General features: G+C 42.4%; 1 protein-coding gene and 1 long non-coding RNA gene across 2 annotated transcripts in view; one reads left to right on the forward strand and one right to left on the reverse strand.

Moving 5' to 3' along the window:
• SND1 (staphylococcal nuclease and tudor domain containing 1) overlaps positions 1-21,947 on the forward strand; it is a 433,869-nt gene that overhangs the window by 271,731 nt on the left and 140,191 nt on the right. Inside the window, 1 exon segment of the mRNA NM_001135474.1 lies at positions 2,989-3,130. Coding sequence (NP_001128946.1) covers positions 2,989-3,130 — 142 coding nt within the window.
• Positions 13,976-21,947, reverse strand: part of LOC129060469 (uncharacterized) — a 61,381-nt gene continuing 53,409 nt past the window's right edge. The window contains exons 3-4 of the long non-coding RNA XR_008527239.2: positions 14,489-21,022; positions 13,976-14,228 (exon numbers count right to left, since the gene is read on the reverse strand). This is a non-coding gene — a long non-coding RNA (uncharacterized LOC129060469). The remainder of the gene's footprint in view (positions 14,229-14,488; positions 21,023-21,947) is intronic.

A 21,947-nucleotide genomic window follows, 5' to 3' on the forward strand; every position in this document is an offset into this window, starting at 1 on the left:
GTTTTCATTTGAGCCACTGAAACAAATATTAAAGATTTCAAGAATGTTTATATTGAAAAGGAACATGGCAAGCAAAAAAGTGCTTGAGATGACAAGGAAAGACATACACCTTTGTGTGGCTGTGACTGAGATTTGAAAGTGCCGACATCTTTGGGTTCTTATAATCAATTTAATTGACTTTATAAGAACTTAATATTCTGTCAGCTTGGATGAAATATCCATCTTTCCTCTTAATGACTGGTCCACAGGCATATCACCTCATCCAAGCCTTTGAAATGCTTGCCTCAAGAATATGAGGAGCTCCATGTTCTTTCCTTATAATTTTTATCTGGAAATAAACATGGCCAGTTCTGATGAGGTTTTAAATTTTGCTGTATGCCTTTGATTTTCTTTTTCTTTTTTTCTTTTTTTTTTTGTCAGAGTCTCGGGCTGGAGTGCAGTGGCACGATCTTGGCTCACTGCAAGCTCCGCCTCCCAGGTTCGTACCATTCTCCTGCCTCAGCCTCCCAAGTAGCTGGGACTACAGGTGCCCACCACCACGCCCGGCTATTTTGTTGTTGTTGTTGTCGTCCTTTTAGTAGAGACGGCGTTTCACGGTATTAGCCAGGATACTCTCGATCTCCTGACCTCGTGATTCGCCTGCCTCGGCCTCCCAAAGTGCTGAGATTACAGGCATGAGCCACCGCACCTGGCCTGATTTTCATAGTTGGCTTTCACTTCTGATCTTTGCCATAATCAATGACATGTCATCCTCTTGGCTATCTTCCCATTTGTCATTTCTGGAATAGAGCTGTTGAGTTGTGCATAGAGACTTGGGAGGAGTCAGGAACATGTATTGATTTTTATGACATGGGTAGCACTAAGGTCCCTTTGAGGCTCCTTGATTATTCTCAGTCTGAGTAGGTTTCTCTCTTTATAAAGTAGGTAAGAGTTTAGCAAAAAAGGAAGAGAGGGTGCTGCAACCTCCTTGTTAGTTTAAACATGAAAGGCATGCCTGTGTGTGTGCCATTGTTATTCCTATAAGCATTTTTTCCAGATAACTACATCCAAAGGACAGTGATGAGCAGAAGTCTATTTCTGAAAAATATAGTTTGCTCTGATCTTGAGGAAAAAGGCCTTCTCTTCTGAAACGTTAGGTTGCCTCATGATTTGCGATAATCAATTTGATAATTGTTGTTGACTTACTGGTTCAGCTCATGAATAATGTCCCAGATTTAGACTAGTATGGCTCAAGGATTTTAATCAAGTAGTGCTTTCTTTCCCATGGAGCATTTATCTTGTTTGACTGTTCTGGACTTCAGCCAGCTGCCAGACAGGCATTTTTCATGTGTATATGTGTAGGAGAATGTGTTGCTTAAGTGTTCAACGGGGAAGTTACCAACCCCCTAAAGCTCATGGTTACCTTGCCTTTTACCACTGTACTGTTAGAGACACTGAGAATGGATCGCTGTCTCTCTTTTTCTCTAAGTATCTGTTTGATGGGAAGCATAAATCTTAGTTACTATGAATACTGTTTTCATCTCAGCCTACCTCACTGCTTCTGAATGAGAGGAGCCCCTTTGGCTGCTCTGAAAACTCTTGAAATACTTGATGGCTTGTTATGTTTTCATTATCTAATGTGCATTAATTTAAATAAAATAGCTCTGTTGTTAGAAGAAGAGTCAAAAAGGAAAAGCTTGGCTGGGTGCAGACTGCTTGTGTCACAGAAGTCAGGAAAGTTTGCAGAACTTGGTGTCCTCAGAGGGAGTTTTCAGTTCTGCTGGCTGGGCTGAAAACCTGAGACTCTAAAATCCAGTGATTATTCCCCTAGCATATGCGATGTGACATTTTGATGCTCGCTTACTCTATCACCTGTTTAATTAGCTTGAGATACTGAAAGGATTTGAAGGCCCTTCGCGTCTATGTGACTGAGAGTTCTGAGAGTCGAAATGTCCATAATTTGGCACTCTGGAGGATAGAGCGCACAGACTTTGTGTTGATGCACAAAAAAAGGTTTTTAAACTGCTATTCCGTTTTACGTGTTTTTATTATTTCTATAATGATTCATGCTGACATGAAGTGGTATTTATCTCCATTGACCACATCCTGCTGTTCTAGATTTCCCTGGGTAGGAACAGTATGCCCCAGGTATCATCTCATCCCCAGAATGAACATAGAGCAGGAGTTGCTGTACTAGTGCCTGGAGAAGGCTGGCCTCTTCTCAAGGTTAAGAGACTGTGAGCTCTGAATCTTACATAACCTATTTAAAGATAAACTACTTTTGGCTTCCTGGGACAGGGTTATAGGGACTGTGTGAGATAGCCTAGGCGTTGCTTTTTTTTTTTTTTTTAATGAATATTAAAGGTTAAATGGAAGGTTAGTACTGGTCTTCTTACCTCAGTTTTTTTTTTTTTTTTGAGACAGAGTTTTGCTCTTGTTGCCCAGGTTGGAGTGCAAATGGCACGATTTCGGCTCACTGCAACCTCCGCCTCCCAGGTTCAAGCGATTCTCCTGCCTCAGCCTCCCAAGTAGCTGGGATTACAGGCATGTGCCACCATGCCCGGCTAATTTTTTTCTATTTTTAGTAGAGACGGGGTTTTGCCATCTTGGCCAGGATGGTTTCAAACCCCTGACTTCAGGTGATCCACCCGCCTCAGCCTCCCAAAGTGCTGGGATTGCAGGCGTGAGCCACTGCGCCTGGTCCCTCAATTTTATGTTAAAGGAAGGTGAGCTATTCTTGCCCCAGAGAACTCTGGTGTGAAAGTCTTATTTTCCAAGCACCCTTTTAACTGAGTATTTAAGTCAATGAGAATGTTCTGGAAACTGTCGATTAACTGTATTTCTTCTACTGAGGCCTCATGGGTATCATGTCTATGTCTTGGCTTCAGAAATGTCTATAAATAGGGTTATTTGCTTAGCTTCCTGCCAAACTTTTTGTCCTAGACTATAAAGAAAGAAACGTTGGGTTTTATTACTTTCCAGTTACTCTTTTCCTCTTTTCTCCATCAGGATACCCAAAAAGCAAAGCAGTTCCTGCCTTTTCTTCAGCGGGCAGGTCGTTCTGAAGCTGTGGTGGAATACGTCTTCAGTGGTTCTCGTCTCAAACTCTATTTGCCAAAGGAAACTTGCCTTATCACCTTCTTGCTTGCAGGTAAGTCTTACATGTTACATGTTACTCTGAGCTCAGAAGTCATCCCTGGAAACCACATACCCTCCTTTCCCCCTGTGTTCTAGATAGGCCCTAGAGCCCACCAGCATGCTCTTCCTCTCTGGTTGGGATATGCAAACACAGTTTCTAGATTGGATCCTCCTGTCACTGCAGACCCAGCACTGCACCCCCTTTCTGCTCCTCGTTTCTACCAAGTGCAGGATGTAGGAGTAGAGCAACTTGCAAGCACGCAGCCCTTACAGAGCTAGAGCAAAGGAAATTCCAGACCTAGGAAAATACCAGCCATGGAATTCTCAGAGTTGGCCTTCATTACCCACTTGAAACAAACTACCCATGCCATGTTAGTTGTGGGGAGGCCTCAGAGGAGCCAAGACACTCTTCCCCTGTAGCTCCCCAAGCAGTGCCATTTGTCTCTCTTTCATTCTTTTCAAATGCCATTAAGATCCCAGTCCTTTATGAAACCCCAGCCATGATGTTGCTTTCACACGCTCTTCCCACGTCAGTAGTATTTCTTGTTGTGCTAAGGTTGACGTGCTAAGGCAAACGATGCTCCTTTCTTTGCTGACTTAATGTGTGTCTTACCCTATCTTTTCTGGTAGCTTAATATTTCACAAGCCAGAAGGCTATGTATAAACTGTGCTCTTTGAGCAATTTACATTTATGCATTCAAGGAACAAACTGCTTCATTTCTTTGCTGCTGGCAAATAATATTTATTTCCAGTTAGTGCTTCACAGAGACTGCAGTCTTTGAGGGAAAGCTGTCATTCTACTTCCACCACCACCCCCAACCCGCGCAGCCACCCCTGCACACACAAACATTCATTCACCTGCAAAAGACATATCCCGCCGTGGTCCCCAGATGCACATGGTCCCCACCTTGCCTTTTTTGTTAGTGTCCTGTTGTCTCAGCACTTCTTACGTTGAATTATTGAATAGAATTTGCTATGGGGAAAGAGAAACGGGAGTCATGCTTTCTGCCTCCTGCCAGATCGCCTTGGCCTCCTTTTCCTAGAAGGCACAGGTAGTTTCTTGTCTGGATAAGGGCCTCCCTCAGGCCCCTACTAAATGGATTGAGTTATGTGAGATAAATCACTCCTTGAACACATGACCATGGAGCTCACTGCTGCTGCTTGGCTGTCACTTCTCTTTGTGGCTCTTGTGCATACTCTTATGAACTTGATCACTGCACAGCTCTGCAGGCTTTCTGAAGGGACTCACTGAAGTGTGACACCAAGCTCAGGGCAGCTACGCAAAAGAAGAGATGCAAAAAGATTCATACCTTATTGGAGGGCTGTGCTTTTATTTTTGCTAATGTGAGTTATGGTAAACTGAAGAGCAGTGTGGCAGTGTGTGAGAGAGTCCTTTTATGCAGCCATTTGTACCTTTTTACTAAGGTTTCTATACCCATGAAGTTTCTTGGTAGTCAACTTTTGCTAGAGGGTTGGAGGCACAGGCATATCCAGGTTTATTGCACTTCTTTTTATTGTGCTTCAGATATTGCATTTTTTTTATAGATAGGAGGATTGTGGCAACCCTGTGTTAAGCAAGTATATCAGTGCCATTTCTCCAGCAGCATGTGTGTGTCACATTTGGTAATTTTCACATTTCAAACTTTATTATTATTATATCTGTTATGGTGATCTGTGACCAGTGATGTTCGATGTTATTATTTCAATTGTTTTGGGTCGCCATGAACCACAGTCATATAAGATGGTAAACTTAATTGATAAATGTTGTATGTGTTCTGACTGCTCCACCCATTGAATGATAAGAAAACCAAACAAAGCTGGGTGCAGTGGTGCATGCCTGTACTCCCAACTACTCAGCAGGCTGAGCCCAGGAGTTGCAGATCAGCCTGGGCAACATAATGAGACCCTATCTCAAAATAGAAAAGAAATTGAAGCAGCCTTATTGCTTATATGGAAAAATTTTAGTGGTCTGGATAGAAGATCAAACCAGTCACAATATTTCCTTAAGCCAAAGTCTAATCCAGAGAAAGTCCTCTGGATTTCACTCTCCTCAATTCTGTGAACACTGAGAGGTAAAGAAGCTGCAGAAGAAAAATTTGAAGCTGTTAGAGGTTGGTTCATGAGGTTTAAGGAAAGAAGCCATCTTGATAACATAAAAGTACAGGGTGAAGCAGCAAGTGCTGATGTAGAAGCTGCAACAAGTTATTCAGAAGATCCAGCTAAGATCACTGGTGAAGGTGGCTACACCAAACACCAGATTTTCAATGTAGATGAAACAGCCTTCTACTGGAAGAAGATGCCTTTCCAGGATTTTGGTAGCTAGAGAGAAGTCAGTGCCTGCCTTCCGAGTTTCAAAAGGTTAACTCTTTTGTTAAGACCTTATGCAGCTGGTGACTTTAAGTTAAAGCCATTGCTCATTGACCATTCCAAAAAACCTAAGGCCCTTAAGAATGATGCTAAATCTACTCTGCCTGTGCTCTGTAAAAGGAACAACAAAGCCTGTATGACAGCACATCTGGTGAGAGCCTGGTTTATGGAATATTTTAAGCCCATTGTTGAGACCTACTGCTCAGAAAAAAAAAGAGTTTTTTGCAAAATATTACTGCTCATTCACAGTTCTGCAGCTAGCTGGTTACCCAAGAGCTCTGAAAGAGTTGTACAAGAAGATTGTACATGCCTGCTAACACAGCATTCATTCTGCAACCCATGTATCAAGGAGTAATTTTGATTTTCAAACCTTACTATTTAAGAAATACGTTTTGTAAGCCTAAAGCTGCCATAAATAGTGATTCTTCTGATGGATCTGGGAAGCAAATTGAAAACTTTCTGGAATGGATTCACCACTTTAAATGCCATTGAGAACATTCGTGATTCATGGGAGGAGGTTGAAACAGCAACCAGCATAAACAGGGATTTGAAGGAAGTTGATTCCAAGCCTCGTGGTTGACTTTGAAGAGTTCAAGACTTCAATGGAGGAAGTAACTGCAGATATGATAGAAATAGCAAAAGAACTAGAATTAGAAGTAGAGCCTGGGGATAAAACTGAGTTACTGAAATCTCATGAAAAGAATTTGAACAGATGAGGAGTTGCATCTTATAAATGAGCAAAGAAAGTTATTTCATGGATGCTGTGAACATTGTAGAAATGACAACAAAGGATTCAGAATATTACGTAAACTGATGAAGCAGCGTCAGGGTTTGAGAGAATGGACTCTAATTTTGAAAGAAGTTCTGCAGTGAATGAAATGCTATCCCACAGCATTCCATGCTACAGAGAAATACTTTGTGAAAGGAAGAGCCAGTTGATGCAACAAGCCTCATTGTTTTTTTTGCCACTGCCACCACCTCCATCAGCAACCACCACCCTGATCAGTCAGCAGCCACAAACATGGAAGCAAGACCCTCCAGCAGCAAAAAGATTATGACTCACTGAAGGCTCAGATGATCATTAGCATTTTTTTAACAATAAAGTGCTTTTATTAAACTACAGTATAGGGTGAACACTTTTATATGCCCTGGGAAACTAAAAATTTGTGTGACTTGCTGTATTGCAGTATTCACTTTATTGCAGTGGTCTGGAACTAAACTCGCAGTATCTCTGAGGTATGCCTGTATATATTCATCTCATCCTCTGCTCTGTAGCTAAGAAAGAAAAGCATCCTTTTGGCAATGTAGAGCTTTATCCCAGAGGTAAAAAAGAGAAACAGTATTATTCTTCCTGGCAAACTTGGCCACAAATGTATGGGGGAAAGAGAACATTGAAGTTTTGTCTTTTAAACTCTAAACTACCTGAATGGAGCCGGCTCAGAGCACAGACCATCTTGGCTGGAGTTTTCCTGCAGAATTCTTCTAGTTTTACGTTGCTTAGACACAAGCAGTCTGATCACTCGACTCTGCATCAGCTAGTTCTTGTGTGTATTTGGCATTATTTTAAGCTTAGCAATTCAAAAGGCATTGCCTGAGTTAACTTACATTGTGAAAGATAGATTACACAGAAGCAAATACGTGATAAAAATATAAGCCTTTCACATTTTTCTCCTGCCATAGTGTATGCTGTTATATTACGCATCTTTTGGTTTCTTCAGAAACCTGGCAAGAATACAGGACAGGGAAAAGTCTTAAGAGAAAGCAGATCTCAGTTTGCATCATGGCTGTACTGTGTATAAGCAGGTGACTTTAACGAGGTTATTTACCCTCTTCAAGCCTCAGTTTACACATCAGTTATAACGGAATTGTTTCCTGCCTCATGATTGTTGCAGTTTAATGAGTTGACTCTAAAACAAGCCCATTATTAAGCAGATCATCAATAAATATGATCCTTCCCCTTGCAAAGAGTTAGTGTTTTAATAACTAGAGTTTACCTTGCCCCTCAATTTGGAGTGGCATGATTGCGCAGCATGTGTGCACATAGCTATGGCTCTACCATAGAAATTGTGACCTACCCATTACTGGAAATAAACCAAGAAAAGGAGCTATGCCAGCCTTCTTCTGACTAAGCTTGCTGGAAGGAAGGCTCCTGGCTTTTCCCTCTGAGACTTTGGAGCAAGGAACTCTGCACTGTCCTAAAACCCCATCCCAAAGAATACACAAGTAAGACACAGTCCTAAGTTTCAGGAAACACCCAAGGGAATACAGACATGTAAACAAAATGTAAAGTTGGGTACTAGATGAGAGAATAGAATTATGGACAAGGTCTAGAAGTAGCACTGAGGAGGGAATGATTATTTCTTTAGGTGGACATCAGAGAACACCTCCCTAGGTGCTGGTATCTTGAGCTGTGTTTTAAAGTACATATAAGAGTTTACTGTGTTGAGGGAGGGGAGTAGGAGGAGATGCACATCTAGCTAGAGATAGCAGCGTGTGCAGAGTTGTAGAGGTATGAACATCTGCATGGATCTGGGCAACCACATGGCCCTTGTTACTGGTGGAGTGTAAAGAATGAGGAGGGTAGAGTGTGGGGTCAGGCTGACAACTCAGACACGAGCTAGTCCTTCTCTTTTAGATGATGCAGTGGACCCTCAGAGTCACTGGAAGGTATTAAGCAAGGGGGCGGCATGCTCAGACTCGGGTTAAGTTCATTTTGGTGGATACATTGGAATAAATGAGGCGCAGGAGTCTGGGAGAGCAATTAAGAGTCAAGAGAGTAGTAGGGGTCTGAAATCTGGGGAGAAAACTGGAGAGATTTGGAAAAGTAGGAGGTAGACTTGAGATTCAGGGAATGCCTAGTCTCTTTTTGGTCAGGAGTAGGGGGTGGTGTTGAGTGGAGGGGAGAAAATGAAAGCATCCTAGGTTTGAGCAATCGGGTAGATTGAGATGTCCACAATTAAGAGCAACACAAAAGTAAGAATAGGTTTTAGGAATAGGTTGTTGATTTGGTTTTGGAATATCCATGAGAATGTTCAAGCTCAGCAGAGGAGGCTACGCAAGTATTCAGGTCAGGGAGCCATCAGCATAGAGGCAGTAATTAAAACTGTTACAGTGCCTAGAGGACAGGTGTACAAGGAGTAAGCACCCTGGAAGACACCAACCTGCATGGAGCGGGCTGAGTGTTCGTATATGGGCAGAGAAGATGCGGTCAGAGCAGTAAGACAGTCATGAGATAGCATTCTTCTGGAAGCCAAAGGAGTAAAGAATTCCCAGGCACCAGCAGTGTCAGAGTTTACATAAAACATCAAGTATATAAAAACTGTAAAGTGCTTTTATGCTGTTTATCAACTAGTAAGTCACAGGTAACCTCTCTTGGTACAGTTTCATCAGAGTTGAGCCAATTAAAGGTAGATTACAGGTGACTGGGAAGTAAAAGTGGGAAGTAAGAAACAGACTTAGTAAGTACAGATTGCACTTCCCTAATATCTAACAGAGAATGGAAAAGTAGTGCAGAAAGTAAAAGCCAAAGGGTGAAGGTAAAATTCCGAGGATGTCGGCATCTTGTGTGCTTTTAGAACTGTAATTCTTATTCAAGAATCAAGAAGGTATGGATAGCTGAAAAGGCTATTCAGTACACCTATTGTTTTCATGATATCAATTTTAGAATGTAAAACTCAACAAAATATTGGCAAATGAGGTTATAAAAAAGATGGAGTGAGAGACTGTCCTGGGGAACATGAGGTTTGAAATATTGAGAAGCACTGGTCTGAATTCTGAAGAGAAGGAATCAGGAAAGGCTGCACAGGGATAATGAATGGAGCAGTGACCTAGAAGAAGCAGAAGGGATGAGATGCATGGAGAATGTGGTTTGAGGGAGTAGTCTTGGAGAGAGAAAGATCCCATGGTCTTTTAAAACTACCTACAAAGCTGAAAGTGAGTAGGCATGCTATTCATGTTGTTGGATTGTTCGCCTGGGCAGCGATTGTCCTGCTAGAGCTTTGCAGATATCTGTCATATGCACCCTCCATTATGTAAGTGTGGCATTCTGCTGGAAATGTCTCTTTGCAGTAAGGAGGGAGTTTGGGTTGTGATTCTCAAGGGGAAAGTCAAGATAATTGTTGGGAGCAGTCCCTTATGTGCTGCTCTCATTAATCCCAGCCTTTTGGAGAACCTTCTGTACTTCAAGGTGGGGTGGACACTTTCCATTTTTATGTGGCCTTTTTTCAGGCAGACGGCCCCACAGCTTGATAGGGAGTGGCATTTGGCCCAAGCCAGCTGGCTGTTCTGTCACGGTTCCTGCACCCCTGTATGTAGAATGATCACTTGGTCAGATGGGATAGCAGGTGGGGCTAGAGAAGTCAGCTGTAGCCAACAGGTCAGTGCCTCCTGAACGCTCCTGCCCTCTAGTCCTTTAAGCACCTGCCTTAGGCTTAGCTGGTGAGCAGGTGACCTTACAGCATCAGAACTGAGACTGTTCAAGGTCTCTCTGCCTGCTGCTGTGGCCTGCTCCTAAGCGTGCTGATTTCAATCTCGGAGGCAGTCACAGTCACTTCTTGTCCATAGTTAGCAAGGAAGCCAAGATCCCTGAGCAGCCTGCATTTGTTAAAAAGCATCCTTTTTCCTCATCTGGCCTTTAGTGAGCCCCACACGTTTCCTTCCATGAGAGCAAAAGTGGTTCACGCAGTTTTTATTTTCACTTGTCATGTGTGTCCCATTTTACTTTAGTATTTTGTCTAGAGGGAGATTGAGTCATATATTTGGAAATTATTTGGCTCTCAATTCATGCTTTTATTTTTTACTTTCTTTTTCTTTTTTCTCTTTTTTTCTTTTTTTGGAGACAAGGTCTTACTCTGTTGCCCAGGCTACAGTGCAGTGGCCCCATCATAGCTCACTGTAATCTCGAACTCCTGGGCTCAAGTAATCCTCCCTCAGATCCTGAGTATCTGAGACAACAGGTGCATGCCACCACACCTGGCTAATATTGTCTTATTTTTTGTAGAGACAGGGTCTCAACTGTGTTGCCCAGGCTGGTCTTAGGGTCCTGGCCTCAAGCAGTCCTCTTGCCTTAGTCTTCCAAAGTGCTAGGATTGTAAGCATGAACCATGACACATGGCCTCACATTTTTACTTAAAAGCCCCCAGTGGGTGTGGAGTATTTGTCTTATTACTATGAACTTTATATTGAGTGTCCTTATTGTAATTCCCTTATTAGATCTTAGGTATCAGGGTCATGCTGCAGACACAGTTCAGGAAGTGGCCCTGTTGGATAAGCATAGCAGGTGTCAAAGCATGGTGCCTGTAAACCAAATACTTTTCTCCTGAATTGGAAGAGAATAATAATTTGAGATTTCAGTGCAAAGTGATCTAAGGAGCCCTATATCAGATATTTGGAGTCTTCTGCCAACTCACTGAGTGAGTCCACCATGCCGTGTTTGCATTTCCTTAGTGTTAAAGGTGGTACCGCAGTAAGTTTGAGGAATTACAGGGTGAGGCAGGCAGGAAATGGATGCCAGTCACCTTGCATGGAACTCATAGTACAAACCATCTAGAAGGCAGCAGCCACTTGGCAGGGAGTTCCCATGTGGATCACAGCCGGTGACTTACAATTAACCAGTTACCTATTCATATGAAATAAGACAAGAAAATGAGACTTCCCTTTTCCTGCCCTTTAGCATTTTTCTTTCTCTCCCCCTTCCTCTCCTTCCCTCTCCCAACCCTTCTCCCTTCTCCTCCCGTCTCCCTCCCCATGTCCCTTCTCCTCTCCCTCTCCCTCCCCGTCCCTTCTCCTCTCCCTCTCCCTCCCTTTCTGGAGCTGGATTATGACAAGGGAGGCACTGAGAAAAGTTCTAAGTGTCTAGGATTTGATAAATGGTGGTGGGCTTGTGCATGGTGAACTAAAGGTTTGGCTGTGTGTCCTTTCACCCTGAATGCCTTTGAATGAAGTTCCTCATTTCCTTCTTTTCCTTTAAGATCTCTTCTCCAGCCAATCCTCATTGGAATATCAACTGCCTGTTTCAGTAGACCAAAAACTTCTAATGAAAGGAGGGAAGGGAAGGTGAACAGGAATATCCTCCTCATCTCCTGGTCCCAGGAATGGTGGGTCCCCACTGATTACCAGTGCCTAACTAAATTACACAATTAAAGCCAATGTATGTTTAAGTGAGAAATCCCATTCTGCTATCACAGAGGTGCTAATGAATCAGGCTGTTATTGTGGTTGTGTTTGCAAGGCTTCTATCCTTAATTAAGCAATTACAGGGTCTGCTGATACTTATGAATTCCTTTCAGATGCTTTAATTGAATTGCAACTTAATGGATATTTGTAAAGTGGGGTATTCTTTCTCTTGGGACATCCCAGTTTGATTCTGTCTCCACTGCCTACTTTCTGTTGGGTCCCATTACTAGAAATGGGCAGCTTAACATGAGACTTTCCTGGAGCTGCTCTAGTTCTTTACTTTTAAAGATATCATTATAGGAATTATAAGAATTATGTTCATGTCCGGGGATCCTGGAGAGTCACTTACAGGAAAGAATTAACACAATGAACAGATTTGGGGAGTGTTTTTTAATGAGTACAAGATTTTTACAAGCACAGATTAAGAAAGGTAGTCTTCAATAGATAAATTTTGGATGATACATAAATTAGTAGGATAACTTCTCCCTCGAATATCTTTTAGTCTAGTTATGTAGATGGCCATACAAAAAATGTAAACAAGGAAATACAAAAGAGCAGTTATCAAAAGCATAGGCCACCTAGTATGAGAATACAGAGCAAATAACAATTGTTGAATGGAAAAATTTTCCTCAGGGCGATGGCATTTGAGTTTCCGAGAAGATCTGCTACATTTTCTTTGGGCAGGCTGGGTTTGATTCATCTAGGCAGAAGAAGTTGGCCTATATCAGATCTCAGGAAGAGTTGCCTAAAAGAAATGGACATACTCATCAATCATTTTTCTCTCCGCTTTTGTATTGGTGTGTAAATCTCCCTCTTAGCTCTCCTGCTATTGAGCATTCACTGCTCCACCTTCAGCTCTCTGTCTGTGCAGGCACACCGTCACCCACTGGTCATGTGAATGAAACCTCCAATTACACCAGGATTATTTTCATCTTTACATCATGAATCATCCCCAGAATGAGCCTCATCATACTTGTGGGTCATTCAATTACATGGTTATTTAATAATTTTTTTTTTATGCAGTGGGCACAATGCTAGGAATACAGAATTGCATGATACAGTTCCAGCCTTTGAGCAAAGTAATTGTGTCTACTGGAGTAAAGAATGTATTGACATGAAGAAAAAAAATATTTTAAAAGCATAAGGGTAAGCAAAACATGCCTTAAATGCTATACAAATGAAAACAGCTCAGATTTTATAAAACAATAAGAGTAAATATGTAACTGCTGTCAAAAAGGCTGTTTCAAAACTCGGAAATACAGAACGCAGAGAGGAGTGGAGCCAGGTACTGACCCAGCCCAAGTCATTGCATTCCTGGTGGTACGGTGTACCATCTGAGGACCATCCTTTCAGGAAGGACATCAGGAAACTGCAGGTGGTCAGATCAGAGGAGGATGAACAAAGATGCTAAGAGCCTCAGCATGCCAATACCTGAAGATTGGGAGTAGGAATTAAAAGAGAGACTTCCATGACATAATCTAGTGTTTCAGGGTAAAAGAGAGAGAAACATGATTTGTTCAGAACCCATTCCAGAGTAATAAATAAAGTCATCACTAAAAATAAGATTTGTTTGGCCTGGTTTAATGGCAGTCACAGACCTTGGAGCTAAAACACTTAAAGATGAATTCTTGCCCTCCTGCTTCCTAATTAATTATTTCCGTCAGACTGGCCTGCTTATCTTGGTGTGATGCTGGTGACCTGGAGATGAGGGAGACAGCAAGGCCGATGTGGCATTTATGTGCCAGCCTATCTAGGGCCTCCTATAACTAGGAAAAGGTAGTCCTAGTGGTGTCATCGCCTTCTATGGAGTCAGTCAGACTGCAGAGGATGGTGCGGCCTCCTGATTGGGGTGTTCAGCCCTTACCATCTACTGGGTTTTATGTGCCAAGAAAAGATAGATGTTGATTTACCCTTGCTGTTAGATGATAGGCCTGTGGATTAGCTTTGGATGGGTAGGTCAGTGAGGAGTTTCCTTCCTCCTGAATTCTCTGACTAGTGTTTCTACTCTTCTACTCTAAAGCCTTCTATTGTGCTTTTTATTCTTATGCTTTCATGTTTTAATACTGATGAGACAAGGGGAGAAAACATCCTGGATAGAAAATGAGGCCTGTCGTATGCAGAGCTAATGAGGCCAGTGGAGTAGTAGAGAAGGTCAGTCCTGTGAGCTTTTCCCTAGGTGTTCCTTTTCGGGCCCTTCTCCTTCCCTCCTACTTTAAAGCTCGTTCTGTCTGAGTCTATGCAGGGTTGTCTGGCTTGCCTTCCACCTGGTGGGCACTGGGGGATGGAATGGGAAGCTTCCAGAAATCTGATGGCTTTTCTCTGTTGGATTATTTCCAAAAACAGCACCTGTCTCGTTGGTTGTGCCCAAATGCCTCAGTTCTAAGTCCCTTCTTACGGCTTTCCCAGAGGAATACATTTCAGTGTAGATTATTCAACACTATCTTGTCAACCTGTGGGCATTTCCCAGCAGCCACTTAGTAGTAATGTTGACAAGCTACTGTGCTACTCACCAGCACTCCAGCCCTGTGGGGGAGTCCATTTGGTCAGACTAATAGTAGAAAATGGCAGGACCTGGATGCAGGAGAGGGAGTGTAAATGGTTTGGTAATTTGAAATTAAAGGTTAATGCTTTGAAATCTGGTAATGGGCAGCCCCAGGGTGAACAGTGCACACTGCTGTAAGACTTAATCCTGGTTGCTATGGAAACTACCTCACAAATCCCCCACCCCTTTCAACCAGATTTGACTGGGTTTAAAAAATAAATAAATAAAACCATTCTTCATCATTGAAAAGCTGTTTGCCCCCTTCCCCAAACTCCAGGCCATTGCTCACCTTGAGTTTCTTTCAAAAGTTTTCCTGAGGCTTCCCCAGTCAGTTGGGCTGGATCTGTTAGAGTTTGGGCCTGGCTCTTTGTGTGGAATTTGAATAAATAGCACTAACATGGGAATTAGAAGACACTAAGTATCCAGTGTGGGCAGCATGTGCAAGCTTGCTCTCCTGCTGGCCTTGAGGAGGCGTCATAGTTTCAGTCCTGGCACTGGACAGGGCCACTGACCACAGAATGCACTTCCTCATTCCCCATGTATGGGGGGCTCTGAGGAAGCCCAAGGAGCTGCTCTTCATCTCAGTGCAGTGGAGTGTTCCCAGATTCTGCTGCAGGGCTGCCAAGCACCAGCCTATGAGGAGCAAGAACAATCCACAGAAGTTCCTTTCATGTTTGGAAGGCATCTGAGACACAACTGCATTCTCTCCGTTGTTTTATTTCATCATTAGAGCTTTTTCCAATTTACTTAAATGACCCTCTTAATCTAGACCTTGTAAGTTTTTGGGCTTTTTTTTTAACCAAAGCTTCTTCACCCTTTGCCTATGATGAAGTAAATGAGATCCACATCTCATTTGGCTCCCTGCAAGATTAGCTTATAGGCTTCTGAAGTAGCCTTTGGAGAAAACTTTCTATTCAAGCTTTCTGGATTCCCTGTAGTTTTTCCTTAGTATACTTATTATACTCTGTAATGCTGTTACAATAGCATTCCTCAATAAACCCTCGTAACTCCCATGCTTACCTTTACTATGAGTAGGAAAATATTTAAATCCACTGGTTAGTCTGCGGCTGGTGGAGAAGTTCCCATTTCCCTGCCCTTGTGTGCCTCCTTTTCCTGAGCTTGTACATCTGCTAGTGATTTTTCTAGGGTTAATTTGGGTGTTTTTATTTTTAAATTGGAACATGGTGTCTGTCTCTTCTCTGTGTGTGTTTTGGATGCAGCCCCTGTGCTAGGCATGCGGTTATTAACTCCACTGATATACCAGTTCGCTCATTAGCATTTGCATTTTAAATTACAAGCTAGAGCAGACGACATTTATGCTATATTTGTACCATTGCCTTCTTCATGAATGATGTCGTATGTGCAGGGAATGCAGAAATAACTCTTCTGAGGCCCTGATGTATTTTAGTCTCTTTTTTAGCAAACTGCTATTTCTTTTTTACTCTTGATTCTTATTGTTTGATAGGGAGTTTTTTTTTTGGTTTTTTTTTTTTTTTTTTTTTTTTTTTTTTAATTTTCCAAGTTTAGACCTATTTGTGAGTGCTACTGATTGGGAAGTGCTAACGACAGACCAGCCCTTCACATCAAAATAGGCATATTGCGTAGAGTGGCCATTTTTCCCTTTCACGTGGTGCTCCTTGTAAGCAGCCTGCCTTGGTTTGAGAGGAGGGAGTTTTTTCCTCCACAGTTTGGTGGGTGGGAAGACATGGTAACAGATACTTATTCTTGCTAGTATTCTTGCTCACATCCCTCTTTTTTATAGTTGACTAGTCAGTGGTTATTTAACACCTGTTAATTACTTGACACTGCAAGGGGAAAAAAGGAAATAGTGTATGCCTTCAAGGATCTTATTTTGACAAGCATTTATATTGCACTACAGTACAGCATATACTTAAATATTAATATTGAGTGTAAAATACCAAGTTAGAGGTGGGTCTTTTAAGTGAGATTTGCCAAGAGCGAAGGTCTCGTGGAGCAGCCGTTGCTCTTGTCAGATGGTACAATAGCTTCAGCATCTGCATCTCAAGAACCGAATCAGAAATGCACAGTCATAGATCATGGATCTGTGACTGAAGCCTTCCTAGGCTTGCCTCATTGTGCCTAACATAGTGTCTGGTTTCTAGCAGCAGGATGAGGGCAGAAAGCGAGCTCTGGTAGATAGGTCTGTGTTCGTGCCATTTTGCTTTGCTCTATGAGCTCTAATTTTGGTTCTCTGAGTTCTGTTGCAGAGTTTCTTCCTGTTGGTGAATGCTGACTTTTAAAACATAACATGAAAAATACAGGGAAGTCATACTGGAAGTAAATGTGCATTGTTGGTAGGCAAGCACAAATTCTGCAGTTGATAGAAACTGTTTTTATTTCCCCACTTTCTCCCTAAAGGTTTTCTCTGATATAATCTTCATTCTTCTAATAGCTGTTGGAATAACCAAGACACGAAGAGTTGCATTTGATGCTGATAATCCAAGTACAGATGATACATTAATTAAGAACCTGATCCCTTTAAGGAGTCTCATTGCTGCACACGGCATATTATACATTAATAATATGGGGTAATAGCATTCTGAGCCTCTTACGTGGATCCATTTCATGCTATGAGGTTGGCCTCACAGTGTACATTGCCATATCATACTCACTCCTTATTCCCTTAAAGAATACATCTCACTATTGGAATGAGTGCTGGGGGGTTGGTAGCTTTGGTTCCTTCAACATAGTAGCACTTGAGCTGTGCCACTTCACAATCCAGTTCTACTTCATGTTTGATACAGCTTTGTATATTTCTTTTGATTCTATCAATTATTGTAATAATTTCTTACCTGGAATCTATTGATTCACAGTTTCTAAGAAATCCATACACAGCACATCAGAGCTCCAAGTGGGGTCCAAAGTCATGTGAGGGGGTCCTTAGTTCCCACCTCACCTCAATCTTCACATTAGTTCATTTTCCATAAATAAAAGTACTCATGAAATTCTTTTGAAAAAGTGATGGACAGGAGGACAAGACAAAATTGATAAAGAATTGTTACCTATCTCTGTATTTATCCTCTGAACGTGGTCCATTTTGGGCCCATTGTTTGCTGTGCCCTTCTGTGTCTTCCATGAAATCCAGGCTCCAGACATAGGCCTTTGTGCCTCAGTCTTTAGTTTCTTTTGGTCTCTGTGCCTGTTACCTGGCAAAGTTGTTCTCTAGAAACTAGTCAGCTGTGCCTACGAGGGCAAGTCTAGATCTCATGGAGGAGATGAGTGGGACCCTAGAGACTTGGGAGAGGTAAGGCAGAACAGGAGGTGCCATTGGCTGGCATTACCTGTGCAATCAGATGAAGGTGCATTTGGATGTTGTGGCAGCAGGCACCTAGATGGCACTCGGCACGTTCATTCGGTAACGTTTAGAAATGCTCCTTAACTGTGCTGATGAAAGCAGTTTTGACGAACAACTCAATAAAGAGCCATGGAATCCCACAGAATATGTTTCATTTTTTCATTACATTTGTTAACCCGTTGGAGGGCTGATTGCTGCCAGTCACTCCTCATCCTGCTGAGCTGGTGCCTCAGAGGAGGGCGGATGTGGCTTGACTGCGTTCCCTCAGCTGCCAAGCCATCCAGCCCTCTTGCAGTTCTCTGCACCTACTTCCACTATGCCATTGGCTCCTGACGGAAACCTTGAATTAAGTGGGTTAGAAATAAACTGCTTGAATGCATTTGTGCAGATAGCTTCTCTCACCAGCTATCTGAAGTGCTTTTTGAAATACACGGGAGCCCTTTGTAAGCTGCTTTATAAGCTGTGAAGTCCATTGTTGCTGCTCTCTGCAGCCAGCGTGTTTCTAACCTAAGTAATGTCTACTTGGCTCTGGGCCAGGGCTTGGTATTGGAAACTGGCGTAAGCAGCAAAGCCGCCCACCAGAGTCACTAGCAGCTGTTGCAAGTTGGAGGATTTGCAGAAATTGAGATTGCTGTTCCCAGATATTGGCACTTGCCTGGTGATGAATGACCGAGTCTGTGCAAGGGGACTCTGTATGCTTTCCTTCGGCCTTTTATTCTCAGCCCTCTATTGTGGCGCCTGCTCAATGGCCCCGTTGTGGAGGAGGGCGGCTGAATGGAGGGGTGAGTGGCCTGCCTCTACTGTCATTCCCTCCCTCAGTTGGCCTAAACTGAGACATTAATAATAGCTCTTTGATCCCCTGAACCAGTTCTTGGGGCAGGAATTTCGTGGCACATAGCACAAATGCCAAAGGCTAAGAATCCAACCTTGAGAGAATAGAGAAATGAACTTCACCTGAGAGTGAATTGAGCCCTGCATTGATTACTCTAGTGCCCTTTTGCCTTAATCCACCCATCTGCTCCAGAATAGCCAGGGAGGTAAGACCAAGACCAGAAAAGGTCTATTCGGATAAGGGGTAGTGTTTATTTCTGATATGATTGCCTAAGAATGAACTTTTCGGAGGGTAATGCCACTTTGTATAATTTCTTCTTATCACATATTCCCATGCATATTCATATATGCATATGCTGAAACCAGTGTTACAGTGCCATCTTCCTAGAGATTACACTGCAAAGAAACAGCCTCAATTAACTGCCATCCACCCTCCTGACTACATCCCCCTCTATCACTCCCTCTGACATCACTGTTTCATCATCAGATTGTAAGATGCTTGAGGGTAGGGACCTTGTCTGTCTTGTCACCACTGAACCCACCATAACACTGCCTAGAATAGTGCTTCACCAAGTCAGCACTCACTAGAAAGTTCTTGGATAAATGAATGAGCACTGATGTTTCTTGGCTAACGTTTTGACTCTTAAAATTTAGAAAGGCTGTGTGTGGTGGCTCACGCCTGTAATCCCAGCACTTTGGGAGGCCGAGGTGGGCGGATCACAAGGTCAGGAGATCGAGACCATCCTGGCTAACACGGTGAAACCCCGTCTCTACTAAAAATAAAAAAATGAGCCAGGCGTGGTGGCGGGCACCTGTAGTCCCAGCTACTTGGGAGGCTGAGGCAGGAGAATGGCGTGAATCCAGGAGGCGGAGCTTGCAGTGAGCTGAAATCACACCACTGCACTCCAGCCTGGGTGACAGAGTGAGACTCCATCTCAAAAAAAAATTTTTTTTTTAGAAAGCAAAATAACTCTACGGTTGCCATAGAGAAAGAGTGCTAGAGCCACAGCAGCCCTGCAATCACATATGGAACCAAACTGGGTGTCTCTCAGGAGAACTGGATTAATGCCTAGATCTGCCCCCAAAGTAACAGAGCCTTGAACAGGTCACAGAGCCTCGCCAGACCTCAGATTTTTTTCATAGAATAAGTGGTTTGGATTAGGTTTCTCTAAGATTCATTCCACGTCTGAATTTCTAATAATAGTTTTCACTTAATGAGTACTTACATGCTGTGGATTAACTCATTTGATCCTTACCCACAGTCTTGTGAGGCAGGCACCATGACACTACAGTCTCCATTTTGCAGATGAGAAAACTAAGGCCTGGGAAAGTTAACTCACTTACTAAATAAATAGCAGAGCATATTTTCTTGATCTCCTCATTTAGAACGCAATGCCCTAATTGACATTGAACATACTTACCTCCAGGTAACAAGGGACCTTTCCAATCTTCCCTCCATTCACTGCATCTGCGTGTGCTCTCTTATTGGCTAGGAGTCAATCTGATACTGCCTTTCTTTTGGGATGATCAAAAGCAAAACATAAGAATGGGACAGTGGCAGTGACCCTAAGTAGGAAGTGTAGTAATGAAGGTATGAATTTTTAGTTGTTTGGAGGTTTGGATTTGTTTTATTGTCCCCAGAGATGACACCAATAGGAACACATCTAAGATGAGAGCATGGCTAGGACATGTGATCATAGAGCAAGAGAGAGCAGGTCAGACCTGTGGGATGGGTTTATGAGCTGGGGCATTTATGGATAAATTAAACTTTAGCCCTGAGTAAGCAAAGTCCTAAGCCAGTTATTACTGCTCTGGCACTTCTAATGGGCCCTATGCAACCCTTATAAATTATTCAGCTACTTTATTAATAAAAGACCAAGCAACTTGCCTAGTCCTGGTGATACTTAAGTGTATAGCTTAGAGAGTACAAGTTAGAGGAATAGAATATTTGCCGTCCACCAAGGAACCCTCTTTTCTAATATGGAGGTGAAAGGGTTAAACTGACTACCTTGAAGAGCAGAGTTTTGAGATAGAGTGCATGAAACTGGCATTGAAATGTTAACAGTGTCTGCTAAGAAAGGGCTTTCCTCTGAGGAAGTGGCTGTTGAGATTTCCTAGACTATTGCATCTGATGCACCTTTCGCAGAATGGCATGACTATGGTGAGTAAGTGTCCCAGGAGATCCAACATTTAAGCCTCAAGTTTTTTATTTTTGTTTTTAATAATTCTTATGCCTCTTTATTTTGATATAATTTTACACTTACAGAAAAGTTGCAAGAATACAAGTACAAAGATCTTCCATTTACCCTTTATTAAATTGTTAACATATTGCCCCACTAGCTATTTATGTATTTTTAGAACCAGAAGATTTTGGTCAGATTGTTTCTTACATCCATAAGAACAGAAAATAATGTTTTTCCATCTCATATAGAAAATACTTTTTTCTAGAAGTTCAAGGGGTCACCATTCTTGTTTCACGATATTGTTCCAGCTTGAAAGGCGACTCATGGCAGTTGTACATCCTGGCTTTTCCAGGGAAACTTCTGCTTTCAAGTTCTCTGTTCAAATTCCAGGCCAACTGTGAGGCCAGGGGTCTTTTTGGATCAAAACTTAGCATTCTAGCAGCTTTGGGTTGGGGCTTCTGTCAGGCTGAGATATTTTCAGGGGTGAAAGAACCTAAAAGTATAACAGCATTTAAGTAATGTAGTTTACAGCCCTGTCTGGAAGCCTCTGGAAATGTGTACATCTCAGGATATTTGCATATTTGCTGTCTTGAGTTTTTCATGCTGCCCCTAGATATGCCAGGAGCTTTATGATGTTATATTCTTTCAGATTTCAGGAAATAATGAGTCAGAAGTATGGCAAAATAATCCACTTCATATATACTTCGAAGCATGTTTAGATTCTGTTATTTAATGGCACTATGAGAATATCAGTGTTTTCTTGGTGAACTATAAATATTAGCTGAATACCAACCTGCTGAATGCAGATGGACAGCACAAAGATGAGAGGGCCCTCGAGGCTGGCGCTTCCCAAGACGCCAGCTACAGAGGCACAGATGGCAACTAGTACCTGAGGACTCTGGGCGCTGGCCTTACATGTCATGGCACAGACTAAAAGGAAGACTCTTATTTTTTTCAACTTTGCACACTCTTATCATATTTGCAGTTCCCATCCACTCTGAGTCTTGTGTCCTTCTGCATTTTCACTGAAATGAATACTATGTTGGTATGTGTCCTTGTCCTCATTGATTATGTCTCTTTCACCCTCACTCAGCTCTGTTTTCCCACCCATCAGTGAATAGTATGGATTTTATGGCCAGTTGTTTTATTGGCCCCAGAGATGACAAGCATTGTGCCAATAAATGACCCCACCATTCTTAGCTTTTATACTGCTTTTGCCCCCATTGCTATCCATGATCCTATAAAGTCTGCAAGGAGACTGCTACTTTTGGGTACAGCAGGACACACACAGTGTAGTAGGGTTGAGGTAGAAAACCTAATTCAAGGGGAATAAAATAGGTGAAACATGAGCTGGAAATATTTTAGAGGGAAGTTGATAATGGAAAGTTCAGTGAATAAGAAATTGGAAGACCTTATTT

Source organism: Pongo abelii, chromosome 6 (genome assembly GCF_028885655.2).
Source record: "Pongo abelii isolate AG06213 chromosome 6, NHGRI_mPonAbe1-v2.0_pri, whole genome shotgun sequence".
NCBI lineage: Eukaryota > Metazoa > Chordata > Mammalia > Primates > Hominidae > Pongo > Pongo abelii.